This window comes from Hypanus sabinus, chromosome 1 (assembly GCF_030144855.1).
Source record: "Hypanus sabinus isolate sHypSab1 chromosome 1, sHypSab1.hap1, whole genome shotgun sequence".
Classification (NCBI taxonomy): domain Eukaryota; kingdom Metazoa; phylum Chordata; class Chondrichthyes; order Myliobatiformes; family Dasyatidae; genus Hypanus; species Hypanus sabinus.
The window spans coordinates 148,254,549-148,271,346 of NC_082706.1; the positions used below are offsets into that span (position 1 = coordinate 148,254,549).

The window sequence follows — 16,798 nt, forward strand, 5'->3', positions numbered from 1 at the left end:
AATTTTTTGAACAGAAGGAGGACTTGATCAGATCAGAGCTGACCATCAGTGGGCTCTGCTACACCGATCTGTCAAAACTATCTTAATCGGTATTGGAGGAGGGGCAGATTTCTACAGTACATTACACTGGAGTTACTCATTTGTACTATTTTTATTCAGTGGCATTTGGTAAATTTGTACAAGCTGCTGTATAGCCCAGAGGAATGTGGTATTTGTAGTTCTTTTGAATTTTTAACCCTCCATTGGATACTATTTGTTTGTGTCACATGAACACAAAAATTGATTAATCTGCTTCATTGAGAAGGGTCATGTTTAAGAAGTGAAGACTTGATATTTGTAAATGTATTTAATGAATAGACATCAGTTCATTCAGGAGTTCAATATGTATATATTGGACATTTTTGGTAATATAACGCATAGTGTTATTTGTCACATGTACATCAAGACATCAAAATGCACAGTGAAGGTCATCTTTGCATCAATGACCAACACAGTCCAAACATGTTTTGGGGGCAGCCTGCAAGTATCGCTGTGTTTCCAGTGCCAACAATGCATGCCCTCAACTTACTGACACTAACCTGTTCATCTTTGGAATCTGGGAGGAAACCAAAGCACGAGGAGAAGAGCCAAACAGTCATAGGGCGAATGTACAAATTCCTTACAGACAATGGTAGGCATTGAACCCCTCAAACATTGGTGCTAACCTTTACACTGGTGAGCTGCCAAACCAATCTGAGTACGTGTTGAAAGCAGCCCTCAAGAAATCCATGTTTCTAGCATATCCAAAGTTTACTAACCCATTCGTCTTTGGAATGGGGGAGGAAACTGAAACATCCAGAGGAAATCCATGTGTTCACGGGGAAAATATACAAACTGCTTACAGGAAGCACGGGAATTGTTCCCTGATTGCGTGCTTTAAAGTATTATGCAAGCAACTATGGTACCCAATCCAGTCTATTGGAGAAGAATAAAATAAGATTGATTGTTTAATATGATATGAAGTCCGGCAATTCACTGAAGTGTGGTCCACTTCTTGATTTTTAGAGTTGCGTGTTAAGATGAAACTTCAGTGTTTTAATCCTGTTGCTCCTACTTGTTTCAGGAGTATTTTTCATCATTAATGTCTGTAATGTAGCTGCCCTGTTTTACACCTCTGCTGTTTGCCTTCATTCTCGTCCTCCCTTTCAGAAAATTGTTGAGAATATTTTAAACTATAAGTTACTTATTAAAGATATATGATAATGTTCTTGACTCTTCTATAAAATATATTTTCTAAGATCTTTTCCATGTACAGTTTCACCATATTAACAGTATCTGAATTTACAAAGCATTTGTTTTTACTACATATATATGTTTTGCTGTGGGTTTGGCATTGCAAAGACTTTTTCGACATAAGACCATGCTGGTTGCATTGTACAAGTTAATGATTGTAGTCTGAAAATACTTTAATCATCATGTCAATAAATAATAACCAGTCAATAAATAACTCGGATTCAAGCTTCCTTTGTAAAGGCTGGGAAAACTTCATTAAATACTTATCATATGCATCTGATTTATGAATGCTTTGAAAGAAAAATGTCTCTGAGATCAGAGTCTCTAACCAGATGGCTTTGAGACACTGGTGTTTCTATCATGTTTCCTTTTAGAAATATCTAAGTAGATGTTGTAAAACACCTTTTACGTAGAATATGGTAACATTTCAGACTGGATGATGTTATTTTTGTGCATTTTGTGGTTTAGCCCAAACTGTATGGGTGGTTCAGGAAAAAAAGACTGTTTTCTGTTGATGCGCCGCGTGTTTGAGCGGAAGCAGATCAGAGTTTCTGTGGAGCCTTAAGCATGGGTCAGACTCATACACAGCATTCCTGCTTCCGTATTTAACAACCTGAGGAGCAAAACATCCAGTGGCAACTGTGTGAAAATTCAGTATCTTGAGCCACAGTTTGTTGCTCTAACATCCTGCAAGCCAGTCCTGTCCATTCACAAACGTCAAGGCTGGTTCCTGACAGCATGCTATCTCTGCCTAGCCTGGGTTCCTTTCATTCAGGATTCATTGTGTTAGAGAGGGTTTGGTCAGGAATCCGGGTTCCTGCCAGTACTACTCTCTCCCAGCCCCTTAAGCACTGACAGATGCCTGCTGTTGTGTACAAAGGAATTGGCTCTTTGCTCATTCTATTCCTCTTTGCATCGGAGGTTAGAATTTACACCATCTTCAGCAATTATGGCAACATATAAAAGGCCACTTAAAATCTGTGCTAAGTTTATTTCAATCAATGTAGATATTGAATCTGAAGAACTTAATTTATTCACGAGATAAATATTGGTCAGGGACAAGGAAGGAAAGCACTTTGTTATAAATATGCTGTCAGTATTTTATTGAATTTGAATTGTTTATATATGTATACATATGTTCATGTTTCATTAAATGAATAAAAGCATTCTCAACCTACATAGAACTAAGGAGTAGAAAACACGGTTACCTGTGTAAAATAAGCCCAAATGTTTTACAGATAATGAGCCTCCGGGTAGTTTTGTGAGTGGTTCTGTAGCACTCCGAACAGCTGATCCCAGCATTCTCTTCACCTGCTGTGCTGTACGACCAGCTCCACCTAGTGGTTTATTTGGTTGCTGTTGGGTGGGGGGGGGGGGGTTCTCTTTGCAGTGTTTCTTATGACATGCTGTGGTACTTTTTAAAAAAAATATATATTTCCTGAAATACCACAGAAGTCATCTTTTCTTTCTTACAAGTTTTAGGCAATTAAATTGTCACTTGTAATCTTTTGATCTGTCTGAACAGTTAACTGATTGATGAATATTTCTATACCTGTGTGGAGTAAGTGGTCCTTGAAAAATCTCTAGTTGTTGCATAAATATGAACACAGAAAGATGGGACATTATAAACTTGTATCCTTATACATTGTGCAAGGCTTTTATACCACACAGTTAATTAGTGACAATTTCAGCCAAGTGTAAACAGAGATAAAACATGAATCAATTCACAGAATGAGGGAAGACCTTGACATTATATGTGCAGTATGGTGTGGGGGTAACATTCAGAGAGTGGTCCAGATGGTAACCAACACAGTAAGCCTTACATTTTTTTTTTATCTCCAGCACAGAGGAAAGAAAGTTAATTGAAGCATAAGCTCTCACCCTTGCATTTCAGCAGAGCTAACTCATCATCAGTCAGATAATAAAGGGTTGAAGCAAGGGAGGGTGGGGGGAAAGCAGTGAAATGATTGTGCATGTAGAGAAACACTTCAGCTGTGGTACTGTAGAAGCACAGGAAAGTGAACTCTTTTGGCCTGTTTATGAAGAAGTGCAAGAGTTGATCCTCCCTGACAGATTTCACATGGGTGGGTCAGCCTCGCCAGCAGGAGGCTTTAAGAAACCACTAATAGCTTCCAGCTGTGTGGAAAATCAGACCCTTTAGAGTCAAAAATGGGAGATTTGAATTTCAAAGCATGCTAATGCCTTCATTTCTGTTCACTACCATTTGGCCATAAAAGATTATTTTCTAATATGTCAGCCCAATTGATGACCAGTGGTCCGAGAATGAAAGGGAAACAAGCAAGCGAGGAAATTTGTACATTGGTGAGTCCGCCCTCCAAGCTGGTGTGGCATTTTGTAGAAAGACCTACCATAAGATGAGGGGATCTTAATAACCATTCATCAATTGATCATTGGCTCATCATTGAGTGCTACGTTATTCAGTTTATCAAGTCTTGCACAAAAGTCAGAAAAGGCTTCATTGAACTTTGTTAAAGCAAAACTCTGAGAGTAAAATGCTTTATTTGAATTCATTTTGCCTTTTTTATTATTATTCTTTTTCCTCTTTTGTTAATGCAGTCTAACTTAAATGAGTCCTTTTATTTGGTGGCTTGAATATATGAAACTATTAATTCCTCTATGAAAGCCCAACAAGAAACAGGAGCAGATGGGGTAGAAAGCTATTTGGTTGGGAGTATTACTTTCAATTTCTGTCAATGAGGTGTCAGTTCTTTTGAATTAACTCACTTAATATCTACTGTGGAGGCACAAATTTAGTGTATATGTTGTCAATTTATAGTTCAGGAAACTTGTAGAAAGAAGTCTTGGTGCAGGTAGTATATAGCTGATCTCCAAGTCAATTTAGTGTTCCATAGCTCTGTGGCAGAAATTTTGTTTAAAAATTTAAAGTTGTTAAATTCTTTATCCTTTTTTAAAAATCTCTGTGTGTTTAACGTGTGCCTGTCTGATCTCCATTCTTTGCATATTTTGGTGATCATTTCATCCTGAAATATGTATTTAAAAACTAGTTCTAGTTTAAGTTTTTTTAAAGTAATTCCAGGTTCATTTGTATGTAAGTTTTGTGGTGATATTATTTAATTATCATATGGAGTGATTGCAGGCAAAGTTTTTCTCAAGCGATGACAATAGTTGTTTTACTTTTAGCTTTCCTTATTTGAAGTTAAATTGATGTTGAGAAAAGTAATACCAAATACTAAAAAGATACTAAACTTTCAGATTTCAACTGAATCCATAACTCTTAATGCTGCAGACTTTATTGTGCTCTTTGGTGTTGCTTTGAATTAAATCTCATCACCTGGTTTGACCTCATCATTATTTCAGACTGTTGCTCTATTTTCGGGTGTTGACGAATTTATGCACAGATTTATGACAACAGATGATGGGTTTTTTTCTTACTACTAATATCAAGAGTAGTTAAAGTGCACTGAATTGCACTGATTGCAAATTACAGCCGCTTGGATTAAACTAAAGTGGGGGATGCTGCCACATGTGTGGCACCTTTCCTGTAATTAAATAACCTGGAGATAAAGGCCTGATGCAGCTGACAGTTCCAGAAAACACCAGAGGAGTATCCAATGCATAAGCATTCTTGTCTTGTCATTCCTTTCACTGATAAACCACTAGGTGAGAATCCCTAAGGAATTGGTCCATGTTAATGTGGATCAATCTGAAGCCACAATTACTGTTTTGGGGATATGGACCTGGCATTTAGAAGAGGCGCTGCAAGATGAGAGACAAAAAAAAATTAAAAATGCTTATTGTGTAATCCTGGTGTTTGTTAAAGAAGAGCTGACAATTATTGCTGTTCATAAGCCTTTGAGGTGATCCTGACTACACTGGATTCCCCCCCCCCCCCTTTAAGAGCTGCATTACATTAGGAAACAGCTTATTGGCTGCAGTACTGCTGTGAGTGTTTGTTAACTGACATCAGTTGTCAGAGAGCCATAGATTGATCCATATGTGAACAGAGCATATTCATCGCTCTCAAAAAAAGGTCAGTTTTTCCTGTGTTCCCACATGGATTTCATCAGCGGTTTAAGGCGGCTACAGGGAAAAAATGCATTTGCATTGACAGAAGCTGAATGCTGGTGGAATCTATATTCAGACACATGTGAATCATATGCTGTAAAGAAGGCAGAAGAAATACTACATGCATTATAGGGGAAGGATTGTAAGGAGTGGGGACAAACAAATCAAAGATTTATATTTCCGTTTTTTTAGAGAACGGCACAGATTATCTGAAGTCTTCACAAGAAAATACCCTTGTGGCTGACGTCTTCCCTGCCCTCCTCTGCGTTGGACCTGGTAAGAAAGATACAGTAAAAGAAATCAGATGAGGGTCTCGAGCAGAGATAATTTGTGCATACATCCATGTCATTGTTCTGCCTGAAGAGACTAGGCTTGGTGCAAGGCCACATGTGCTCCTGCCATCATTCACATTTCTGCTCCAAGTACAATTCGGAGTGTCAGCTCTCCATCTGTCTATGCCTGGCAAAAGCACGCACCCAGTTTCCTGCCTCTAGGTAGGGTGCCGCAGCCAGCCTTATGGCTGTCAGTTTTCTCTGATCATTCCAGAGCAGGGAGGCAGTAGGTCTACTGACTCTAGTTCTGTATTCCTTTTTTTTTCTGCAGAAGAGTGTAGAGGTATGTTGCTCATTCACTGATGCCAGGTGAGTGGTGTGAAGTGACCTATTCACTGACTGCTAGTAACATTGACAGGATATTTGCTTTAGAAATTGTCAACCTAGAAGTGAAATTATAATCATTTATTGCCTTGATGATAGATCTTGTTTTGAATGCAACATGTCACATTTTATTAGCTATATGTTGTGTGTGAATTGTTAAGCCATGTGGCTGATGGTGTTATATTGTCTTAAGATAAAATATGTATCAAGAGAAACTGAAAGTGCACAGCTGTTTGTTTACAGATTATTTGGTTAGAAGTCCAGAAGTGGCTGCTGTTTAAAGGAGACTACTCTTCACAGATGGTGTTTTGAAACTGTATCTGCTTGTCTATTCTGCTATGTGTAGGTATTGCCAGTTGTTGAAGAATATTTTTCTTGGGGGATTTAGGAAATTTCTGACCATCATACTGAGCTATTAATTCCCATGCCTTCGCATAGGATGCTGCTTGTTTCCAACACATTTATGTTAATGCATTTCAGGCTACGGTCTCTCCCCCTGAGTAGTTGCTATGGGTTGTATTGTTTTCACGGTGATATGTAAAAGCTGGTGTGCTGTGCTGTACTGTCAGTCTTTGTAATGTACATAATCTGCTAATAACAGATGTGTGTAACCACAGCATGTGTGGGATTTAATCTTTTTGAGCATATCTGACACTTGACTATTTTTGATATCCATTTATACAGTATGGTAAGATCGTCTCCACAAATTTCCCTCTACAACTGTTATCAAATTTCTGTCTCATTGAGAAAAAGCTATGTGTAACTGTAGCTTTTATTTTTTAAAAAGGTACAATTAGGTCCATAAACTTTATCTATACAACTAATTTGGGAAAAATCTTCAACTTTGGTGTATTTTCTGAAGTTTAATTACATTGACCGCTTTCAACTCTAAAGTTGATGATGTGCTGAGAGCTTTTATCCTCGGTTATTTGGAATAATACAATTATTTTTTTTATTTAAAGTGATCCTTTGGCCAGTAAACATACATGCTGGATGCCATGATTTGACTTCAAAATAAGCAACAGTATCCTGATGGGGTCTGTTTCCACATCTCATTGTTTAAAAGCAAAACCTGGTCAACAATATCAGTGTTGGAGAATATTTTTTAAAAAAGTTAAGGGGCTAGCTATAAAACACAAGAAAACCTCTGTAAACATAATTACAGTGAATAGGGCAAAGGGGCTAACATAATTATTTAAATAAATAAAATTGTACACTGCCTTTATTTCTTCAGGATTTCCATTTAGTCACATCTTTCGATCATGCTTGTGTTTCTTCCAACACTTTAAGGGGGAAATAAAAGCTTAAGTGAAATTTTTGTTAGTGTAAGCAAATATTTGTGTTAATCTTTATTGTTTAAATTGTTCTTGTGTAAATTACAAACATATATTTCAGTACATAATGAAAAAAAGTGTGCCTTTGGATGTGGTTTGCCCATGAATATCTGTGTAATAAACTGTGTGTCCTATCAGGCTGTTGTATACAAGGGAGTGTTTGTGAGGGAGGCTACTATAGTGTACAGTTTCACAAAGCAAATCTTGTGAACCCTGTACAGTACTTCGAAAGAACAGATGCAGGCTTATAAATATGGCACCCTTAATGCATCTGGCATTGCTCAGGGTCATTTCCGTGAAAGACCATCAGTGATCATGGTCATTGTAGTACAAAATGATACTGTTCTATTAGAAATGGCCTGGCATTAGGTCAGACCACCCTCTTAACTTCTGCCGTCCAGATGTGGCCACAGCTCTTTTTCTTTATATTTCAAAATTGGTTCTGTTTTCGAAATCTGGTTCTACTTAGGACATCTCCATCCCGGGGCGCATTTCATAAATTGTCCACATATTTTTCTTAGCAGAGAACTTAACTGGCTGTAATTTTTAACACATGGCTATGTCATGTGATATTTTCAAAATACTTGCAGACAGCACTGAGCTGGTCCCAGTAGAAATAAACAGCCATTCTGCCGCCAGTCCTTTTTTTTTTGAATAAGTAAGAGACTTGCCTGCATTTTATTTGCAGAAGAAACATTATTTTAACACAGATTTCTATGGTACTGTTAGAAATAGTTCAAATAAACAGTATATTGGTTTATAGATTTTTAATTAATTTTTCAATAAATACTTTCCACAGTCTGCAAATTGTACATTTAAAGTTGTGGAGAATTCCTGGTACATGCTATACTTTGACAAATATGAACAAAGGAGCAGATCGTGCTTTGTCTATAAGGTGTCAATCTGTTTTCTAGTGGGCACGTCTGAATTTTCAGTAGTTTTGAAATATGACATGTCCTTATTTTTCTTTTCCGTTATTTCTGTAAAAATACTTTTGTCTAAAATTAGTTAAGGTTTATTCTGAGAGCTCAGAGGTTGAATTAAGTTCTCCCTATGGCTTAAGGATAAGGTTTTCTGCATTTCTTCAACAAAGTGTTTAAATAATACCAGTCACTCGAAAAACAAAATAAAACATTAGCTTTTTTATTTATAGTAGGCTGACTAATCTAATGAGCCAAATGATTTTCACATTGTGGTCCCAGAGACCTCGTATGCTGTGGCAGTTTTGCTTCGGCAGCATCTTAAAGAGTGGCTGACCACAAGCATCATGAGGGTCACATATGGCATCTTTAGGCAAGCAGTATCTCACAAAGGGCAAAGGGTTTACCATATTTAATATCTAGTTTTGGACAATCTGTCCACGTTCTGTAATTAATTTTTTAAATATAAAATATAACCATTAAAGGAGTTGTTTTGTTTTATTTATTGCTTTTACATAAAGTATGTATGCAAATACATGCACAAAGTATCCATGTATTTTTGCTTTCTGCCTAAGTATTGCTTTGTGGTTCAAAACATTTTTTTTTGTTAAACAATACTGGTCTTGCATTGCTGTATATAGGATATTTCAAGCCAACTAAATATACTTGCCTAAAACAAAGTAAATCAAAGGGTTAATGGACTGAATGCTATATCCAATCTGTAAAACACAGCTTGACTATTGCATCAAAATTTCTGCATTATAATGGATTTCTTTAAAATCTTATATGGAATTTTTTTTTTAGAAGGGCATACCTTTTGTTTTATTTTTCCAAAAAAATACAGTTAGCAGAATAGACTTAGGAGAGGAATTCTTCCAGCTTTTTGCTTTTCAATGTTGGAATTAAATTAAAAAAGCCTTTGACCTTGTCTTTTAAAAAAAAATATCTGAGCAGGCTTTTGTGCTTCAGCAATTGGTAGCTCTCCCACAGGCACTGTGCAGATAGCCTGCTGAAGTCCCATAGCCCTCACCTTATTTAATATAATGGAATAACACTGCTTTTGGAACCACCTAGTACAGATGAGGCAGCCCCTGGGATATGTACTTCAGGGATTGAGGAACCGAATGCTAAGAAATGTGTAAATCTTAGGGGACAATGAGGGGATTGCAGGAAAAAAAAACAGTACAGGGACACTAATACATCTTCTTGACAAGCAGAGGTTTGATGGGACATGTACGGCATACTGTTCCATCTGGTGCTTATGATTGCATGGCATATTAGCATGCTGCAAGTTCATAATGTATTCAAGGCAAGGAACCATCCTCTGCATACCAAGTGAGCTCTCCTTCCCAAGACTGCCTTTGAATCTTGATGATCGTGTCTCGCATGTTCCACCTGTGTTCTACAGGACAAGATTCTTTTCTAACACATCACAAGAGACGTGCACCCTATGCATCTGCTGCACTGGAGGATCTGCTTATTTATGTAAACATACAGGTTGGATTGTAATCAGACTTACCAGTGTCCTATTAGAATCGTAAACCAATTCTCCTAACCAACCTCTAATTACAGGGATAATTACTATCAAACAGCATGAGTTAAGGGGATGGGGTCACAAGTGCAGACATTTTCAGCATTGGTTACAGAGCCATCATCCCAAGCTTTTTGGCTCACAGCAAGGTTTACACTGCTCTACACCCAGTCATTTAGAGAGGAGGCCCAGAAGTATCACAGTGCATAGTGTTTGGCATAACCTGACATTTTGGCTTTAAATTTCAGCATAAGCTTCAGTTGTGTTTGAGGATATTTCCAATTATCCCCCTTGGTAGGTGATAACGGTTCTAAACATGACTGTTCAATTCAGTCTGGCGACTTTGTAATTAAGATGTACTGGTTTTTTTTTGCTGAAGTAGTCCATAGCACATTAAATCCAGAAAAATTTGTGGGAGTGAGGGTGGGTAATCTAAAATATTTCAGCAAATGTTTGTGAGATTCCTTGAATTCTTCAACATTTTATTCAAAATCTGCTTTTGGAGATACGATGCATATAGTACTTTATGCACTTGAGTACCATGTGTAATCCCTGAAAAGCCAGCCCCACCAAGTCAGCCCTTTGTATAAAAGAGCACCTTGTTTAAACCAGACTGAATAATTAATATAGGCTGTGTGCAGTGAAGGATTTCCAATTGCTCTATATACATTGAGGATTTTCACATACTGGAAAACTGTTGGAATAAAGGAATTTGGCACACATTCATCTGTGAACATAGATAATATTTTTCAAAGCTGCAGGAAGCATAATTTACATAGTTTGCTACTGTCTTTTAATTGTCTTTAACCAACTTGAACATGAAGTTGGTCAGTACTTGCCATCTCTGAAAATTAAAAAGATTGCACGTTTTTGCTCATCAGCTCTTTGTTTCTACTTGGGTTTGGCCATAGTGCTTTAAAATACTACTATAGCAAGTGAATCCATTCTTTGAAATAAAATAATCACTTTCATTTTGAATAAATTTGTTTCAGTTTCTGGGGGAATGAAAGGGGAGCAAAGCAAACATTCCCATAATTATGCTTTTAAATTAGAAATAATGTATTGTTGCAGAAAGATCTGATATGTTCAATTGAAAAGATCCTTTTGTGAATTTCCATTGTAGCTTTGCTTTGTAAAGAAAAGTTAATCATTCAGAATGATTGTGCTACCTCGAATAAATGAAGCTTATTTACAAAGGCTTGAGACATATTTTCTGAGTTTACATCAAGTCACTAACTTTACTAGAAGCTTGCTTTTTTTGGGTATGGATTAGGACTGGCCCATTATTTCAACATTATCTCCATCATGAATTGATTGTGTTAAACAGCACTGAATGAGTTGCAGATGGTGGCAATACATTTAATTTGCAGGACCTCTTGGTTCTGGCTCCATCTGATCCAGGGCAGGTTGGCTGTACAAGAAACCTGGCTGACACCAAACTGTCAGTACAGTAGAAGCATGTGTCTGCTGGGTTGAGGAGGCAGTTTTAATCCTCAGCAGAGCTGTGCTGCAGATGGAGATGCTTGGGTGACTATTTTGGATAGCTTTCAGATTTCATAAGGAAGTTCTGTATTAGGACTAATTGTGTGTGTTAAAGTGCAGAGATACATAGAAGTAACATGATTTCAGATTTATAATTACAGTTTATGCTTCAGTACTTGTAGAATGCTGTGATATTTAAGCGTGAGGAATATGAGTCTCTTGTATGAGTAACAGATTAATTCCACAGGCTTCTTTCCCTTGTGTTTTGGAGCTGGTTATCTGGACAGTCTTTAACAGTACACCATGAGTGTTAGCAGAATGGAAACCAGATGGGCTTGCAGTTCCCACTGTTATCTTCCAACCAGCCCTGGCAAGCTCACTACCTCAGCATGTCAGGAATATTTTCCTTTTATTTAGGAGAGACTGAATTCACTGCTCTGTCTAGAGTAACATGTGGTTGTTAGTTTTGGGTTTAAGGACTGAAAAATATTTGTAACATGTGATTTTGAACACTTGAGGTAGTAAGGTGAATACACAGGATGCTCTGTTAGAGGGTGACTGGGTACAAACTTAATTACCGGTATTCATCTTTGAATGTTCTGAAACTGTAAGTGAACCAATAAGAACAAAACCTTCTTGGATATATAAGTGACAAAACACAGGAGACCCATTTCACTTCTTTTCATTCCATGATCCTAATTTTCTGAAAGAACTGTTGTAATTACAAGTAAATGGTAGTATTTGGTGGTGGTGGTGGAATGTTTGCATGGGTTTATTTTCTCAAAGGATGCTCAGTTAAAAATTATCTTTAAACCAAAATAATATATAGCCTAGTTCCTGTTGAATATTTGTGTAAATGCACTATTTTAAACTTTGCTTGGTTTCTTATATTGTGGAGGTTTGTATTTAAATATTTAAGCACAATATTTAAAACAGGGGTTTGAAGCAAATGGGAAATTAATCATCATACTGAAGAAAAATAAGAAAAGGTAGAAAAAGGCAGTATACTTTCATTTCAGAGTATCTGTGATATCTAAATATTTGTTCAGAAGCAAGAACTCAAAGAATGAGGGAGGCTCTCTGAAATATCTTGTATCAGCTGATTAAAAGTGAAACACGATAATCAGCGTTTAAAACTTGACACAGGTAAAAAGTGCAGCACATTGAAATGGTTGATAATATTGTGCAAGAATTAATTGTAGTTTATTGTTAATGAAGATGTGGAATAATGACCCATGAACATCTATGATAGTCTATTGAATATATTATGCAACATTTTTCAAACTTTAAATTGTGGTCCATTATTTGTTAAAATTTTACATTGTATGCATTTTATTTAGTATAATATTGCGACTATAATTTTCCTTGTGTACCTCTTATCATGAGTCATAACTTTTAAAACTGCAAAGTATACGGTTAAATACCATTCAGTGCCCTCTCAGCCAAAGCAATATAAAGTTGGAGGGTGTTACCACAGGAATGTTGTATTTTGTTCAAATTGCCAGAGCTTTACATGTGTGTAGCATAAGTCTATCAAGTTTCTCAAGAGTTTTGATTCATCTTTACTTTTGGTAATATTAGACACTAATCCAGGAAGAGTTTATTGAAATGGAATAAAGTTCCATGTAAGGAAGTATCTATGTATCTTTAAGCTAGGAAATAGAAGCATATCCTCCATGTTAGTAATGAGCTGACGACATCTGTGATATGCCTCCATTTTGCATATTGATCAAACTGCTATTTTGTCCGGGGGTTGCAGAGGACTAGAATGGCAATATACAACAGTTTCTTGAGCCAGAGATAACAAAGAATAATACCGGTGCTCTTTTGCCTCTGACAGATCACAGTGAGAAGCCCTCCACGATGCCAGACTCCCCTGCAGATGTTAAAACACAATCCAGGTTGACACCTCCAACAATGCCACCTCCTCCAAACAACCAAGGAGCACCTCGAACTAGCTCATTTACACCAACAACATGTAATGAGAAATATTAATATTCATATTTTATATTGGTCTTTATTATTCTTGTTCAGTTTTACATATGTTTTCAGAAAGTATGCAAGTTAGATGGGGATAAGAAAGAACAGAATGTATGAGAGGAAACCGGATGAGTGACTGATAGATCAAATGAAAAGACGAGGTGCAAGGAATGTGCGATAATTTTAAGTTAAGTAATGTAATGCTGTAAGTTAGTCCGAAAGTCAAAACTCTTTGAATTAACTTCTGATATGCTTTTGGGATTGAATGTATCTATTTATTTGTTTTAGTCCCTGTTGTGCTTTAACCCTGACCGTCTCAGTGGAGCTGTTCTGGCAGGTGCTTTGATAAATATAACCTTCGTACTTGGCCTAGTATTGGAACTGTACACCTGTTTTACTTTAGACTGACAATGCTATTTTCAGATGTTTCCATACTGGACGTATCCTCCCAAGCAAAAGCAAAGTAGAATTCAGCCTGGGCTTATTCAGTGCTGTGTAGCATATGTAAGAAGTAGAATTCTTGTTCTGGAAACTTTTTTTACATACGTAACTGAGACATGCTACAAAAAAAACAGTTGTTATTGGCCTGCTTGACATATGGTGGGAGAAAGTTTCCTTGTCATTGTTTGCAAGGTTATTGCTTTTATAACCTGGTGTCTTGTACTTATTAATTGAGTGGAGTAATCTATTCTCAAGACAGAGGGTAATTTTTTCTTAAATTTCCTTCTTTTTTTTTCAGTAACAAATGGCAACAGTCACTCACCTACTGCATTGAATGGTGCACCGTCTCCTCCAAACGGCTTCAGTAATGGAACCTCTTCTTCTGCCTCTTCCACGCTGGCAAACCAGCAGCTGCCACCAGCCTGTGGTGCTCGACAGCTCAGCAAGCTGAAGAGGTTTCTAACAACCTTGCAGCAATTTGGCAATGATATTTCACCAGAAATTGGCGAGAGAGTGCGAACCTTGGTGCTAGGATTAGTGGTAAGTATGGAATGTGAAGCTGTTTTCAGTGAGATGCCATGCACTTCGGTGTGTGTGTGTACAATGTCAGATCTTTTGTTGCTGTACTGGCATTGACATTTCATACGAAGTTACTTTATATTTGATCAAGTTGTACATTTCCAGTCCAATCCTAGCAAGGCTTTAACACTGAAGCGCTGCATCATAAATGCAAAGAAGAAGGAGAATATGTAGCTCATGGTGTAAGGGATGTTAGATTCAGTATACCATTAGTTAAGTTTATTTATAGAAAAAGTCAGTAATCAGACTAAGAATCTGAAATCACAAGGTTTGATTTATTTTTCATTTTGGTATTATTGTAGGCAATTAACAAACTACAGGTACCCTCCTGTGATTTTTTTTTTCCTTTATTGCTCGTCCTGCAACTTCCCTTTCCTGAAGTTAGCAGTGGTGAAATTGATAGTGCAATATGAATGATAGCTAATCAGCAGTTTTGCACACTGACAGAAAATAAAAATTAGAGTAAGTGTAAAATGAGCCACTGCTCCTTTATCATCATTTACAAGATCAATGTCACACTCTGTGATTCATCCTAGTCATATAGATTTGTGTAGCCATTAGTAGCTTTCCTATACCACAACTTTAATCCTTGCATTCAGTGGAGATGCTGCTTTGTCAGTTTAATCATATTGTCTGAAATCCCACAAAGACTATTTCCATGATTTCGAAAAGAAACTATTTTAACTGGTGGGAGAGCTGGACACAGACTTAAGGCTGATGAAAGGACCAAAGGGAAGATGAGATTTTATTTGTTATTCACTAAGGCATTGTAGTCAGTGTCGTAGTAGAAACAGGTTCAAAAATAACTTTGAAGAATTACAGAACTACTCTGATGTACTCTTAAGTATTGGAGCATGGGTCAAAGAGTGGTGGCGTGGCTAGAGACAGGGGTACTAATGTAGAAATGATAAGCAGGCCATGGCAGGACGGGTTGGGGCATGCACATCTAAAAGCAATAAGGCTAGAGGTTAGAAAAATAAAATATGAAACTATTGGCCTTGTATTTGAGTACACACAGTACTTGAAACAAAATGGGAGAATTGAGAGTGCAAATAGAGATAAATTTGATCCAATAGCCTTTGAATGAAGTAGAATTGGGACCTGAATGTTGAAGGATATGCTTATAGAGGAATATTAGGAAATGGGAAGATCCAAGAATGGTTCTGTTAATAAATGATGGTCTTGGCACCGCAGAGGGTTAACCTACGTTCAGAAAACCAGGATATGGATGGAGTTTGAGTGGGGAAAGAGAAATAATAAAAACAAGAACCCATTTGTTGGAGTATGGTACAGATCCCCTAACAATATCCACACAGTATTTTACAGTCCAGTGGGAACTTATAAGAATATTATGGCAACACTGTAAGGGTATTTTATCACATAGACTGTCTGGACTAGAAAAATGGGATGTCAAAAATAGCTTGGATGAAGACTTCATGGTATTGAGGAGAACAGGTTATACTATATCTGACACTGTGCAATGAGATGAGACATTTAATGACCTCATTATAAAGATGCCCCTATGTGACACCAGTCATAATATGGTGATTAAATTTTACATTCAGCTTGAGAGAAGGAGAAATAGGTCCAATCCTAGCATTTTGACTTAAATAAAGTGATTATGAGGGTATGACATTGGACTTAGCTAAAACAAACTGGGAACTTAGTTCAAAGAACTAGTCAGTGGAGATGCAGTATCAAACATTTAAGGGAATATTCCAGAATACACAGCACAGCTACATTTCAATAAGAAACAAACATTCTGACCCACCATCCATTGTTAACTAAAAAAACTTAGAAATGATTTTAAACTTTGGTTAGTCGGCCTCTGTCTGTCTTGAAGGACAATGGGTGATGATCATCATTACAAGCCTGGGTGGAAAGGATGGAGATCCTGAGATGCCCAGTTGTCAAGATCCCTGTCTCAGCCTCACCAGTGTTGTCCAAAGGAAAGCTTATGAAGCAATATGTTTGGCACCAGCTTGGCTCCGGGAGCTGCCGGAAGGAGGTTCAATGACGTCCAGCGGCCTTAGGGCTCCACTCCGGATTTGCTGTCTGGGGTTACTCCTGTGGCCTTCATCTCACCCAAGATTGCCCACAAGGCAGTGGGGCTACTTAGCCATAGCTGGGGATGTGGTTCACAGCATCAGGGTGTGTCCACACACCAGTGGGCCTGTGCAGTCCGTGTGCAGGGTGCAGATCTTCTCCCCATCCTCTGTAGTCCAGCCTGAGTCCAAAAGGAATTCAGTTTCTGTGTGTCACCAGCAAGAAGGCACTACATGAGGCTTGCTATTGGAGAGGCTATGTATTGGCAGCTAGCCAGTGGTGGAAGCTGAAAGTGACAGCAGCAAGCACTGCCACTCTTAAACTTTAATAACAGCATATACAGCCAGTGGCTACTTTATTAAGTACACCTGCTTGTTACTGCAAATATATAATCAACAGTCAAAGGGCAGAAACTCAACACATAAAATTCTGGAGATGTGGTCAAGAGGTTGCGTCGTTGTTCAGAATCAAACATTAGAATGGGGAAGAGATGTGATCTAATAGACTTTG

At 37.6% G+C, this 16,798-nt stretch overlaps 1 protein-coding gene across 11 annotated transcripts in view; it reads left to right on the forward strand.

Moving 5' to 3' along the window:
• The window catches only part of runx1t1 (RUNX1 partner transcriptional co-repressor 1), an 89,331-nt gene that overhangs the window by 12,841 nt on the left and 59,692 nt on the right, over positions 1-16,798 (forward strand). For 10 of the 11 annotated variants that reach the window (XM_059978734.1, XM_059978713.1, XM_059978718.1 and 7 more), the window contains exons 2-3: positions 13,083-13,220; positions 13,962-14,203. In XM_059978734.1, the coding sequence (XP_059834717.1) occupies positions 13,106-13,220; positions 13,962-14,203 (357 nt within the window). In that variant the 5' untranslated portion in view covers positions 13,083-13,105. Of the gene's footprint in view, positions 1-5,471; positions 5,596-13,082; positions 13,221-13,961; positions 14,204-16,798 lie in introns of those variants that run through there. The other variant, XM_059978739.1, reaches the window with a different exon arrangement.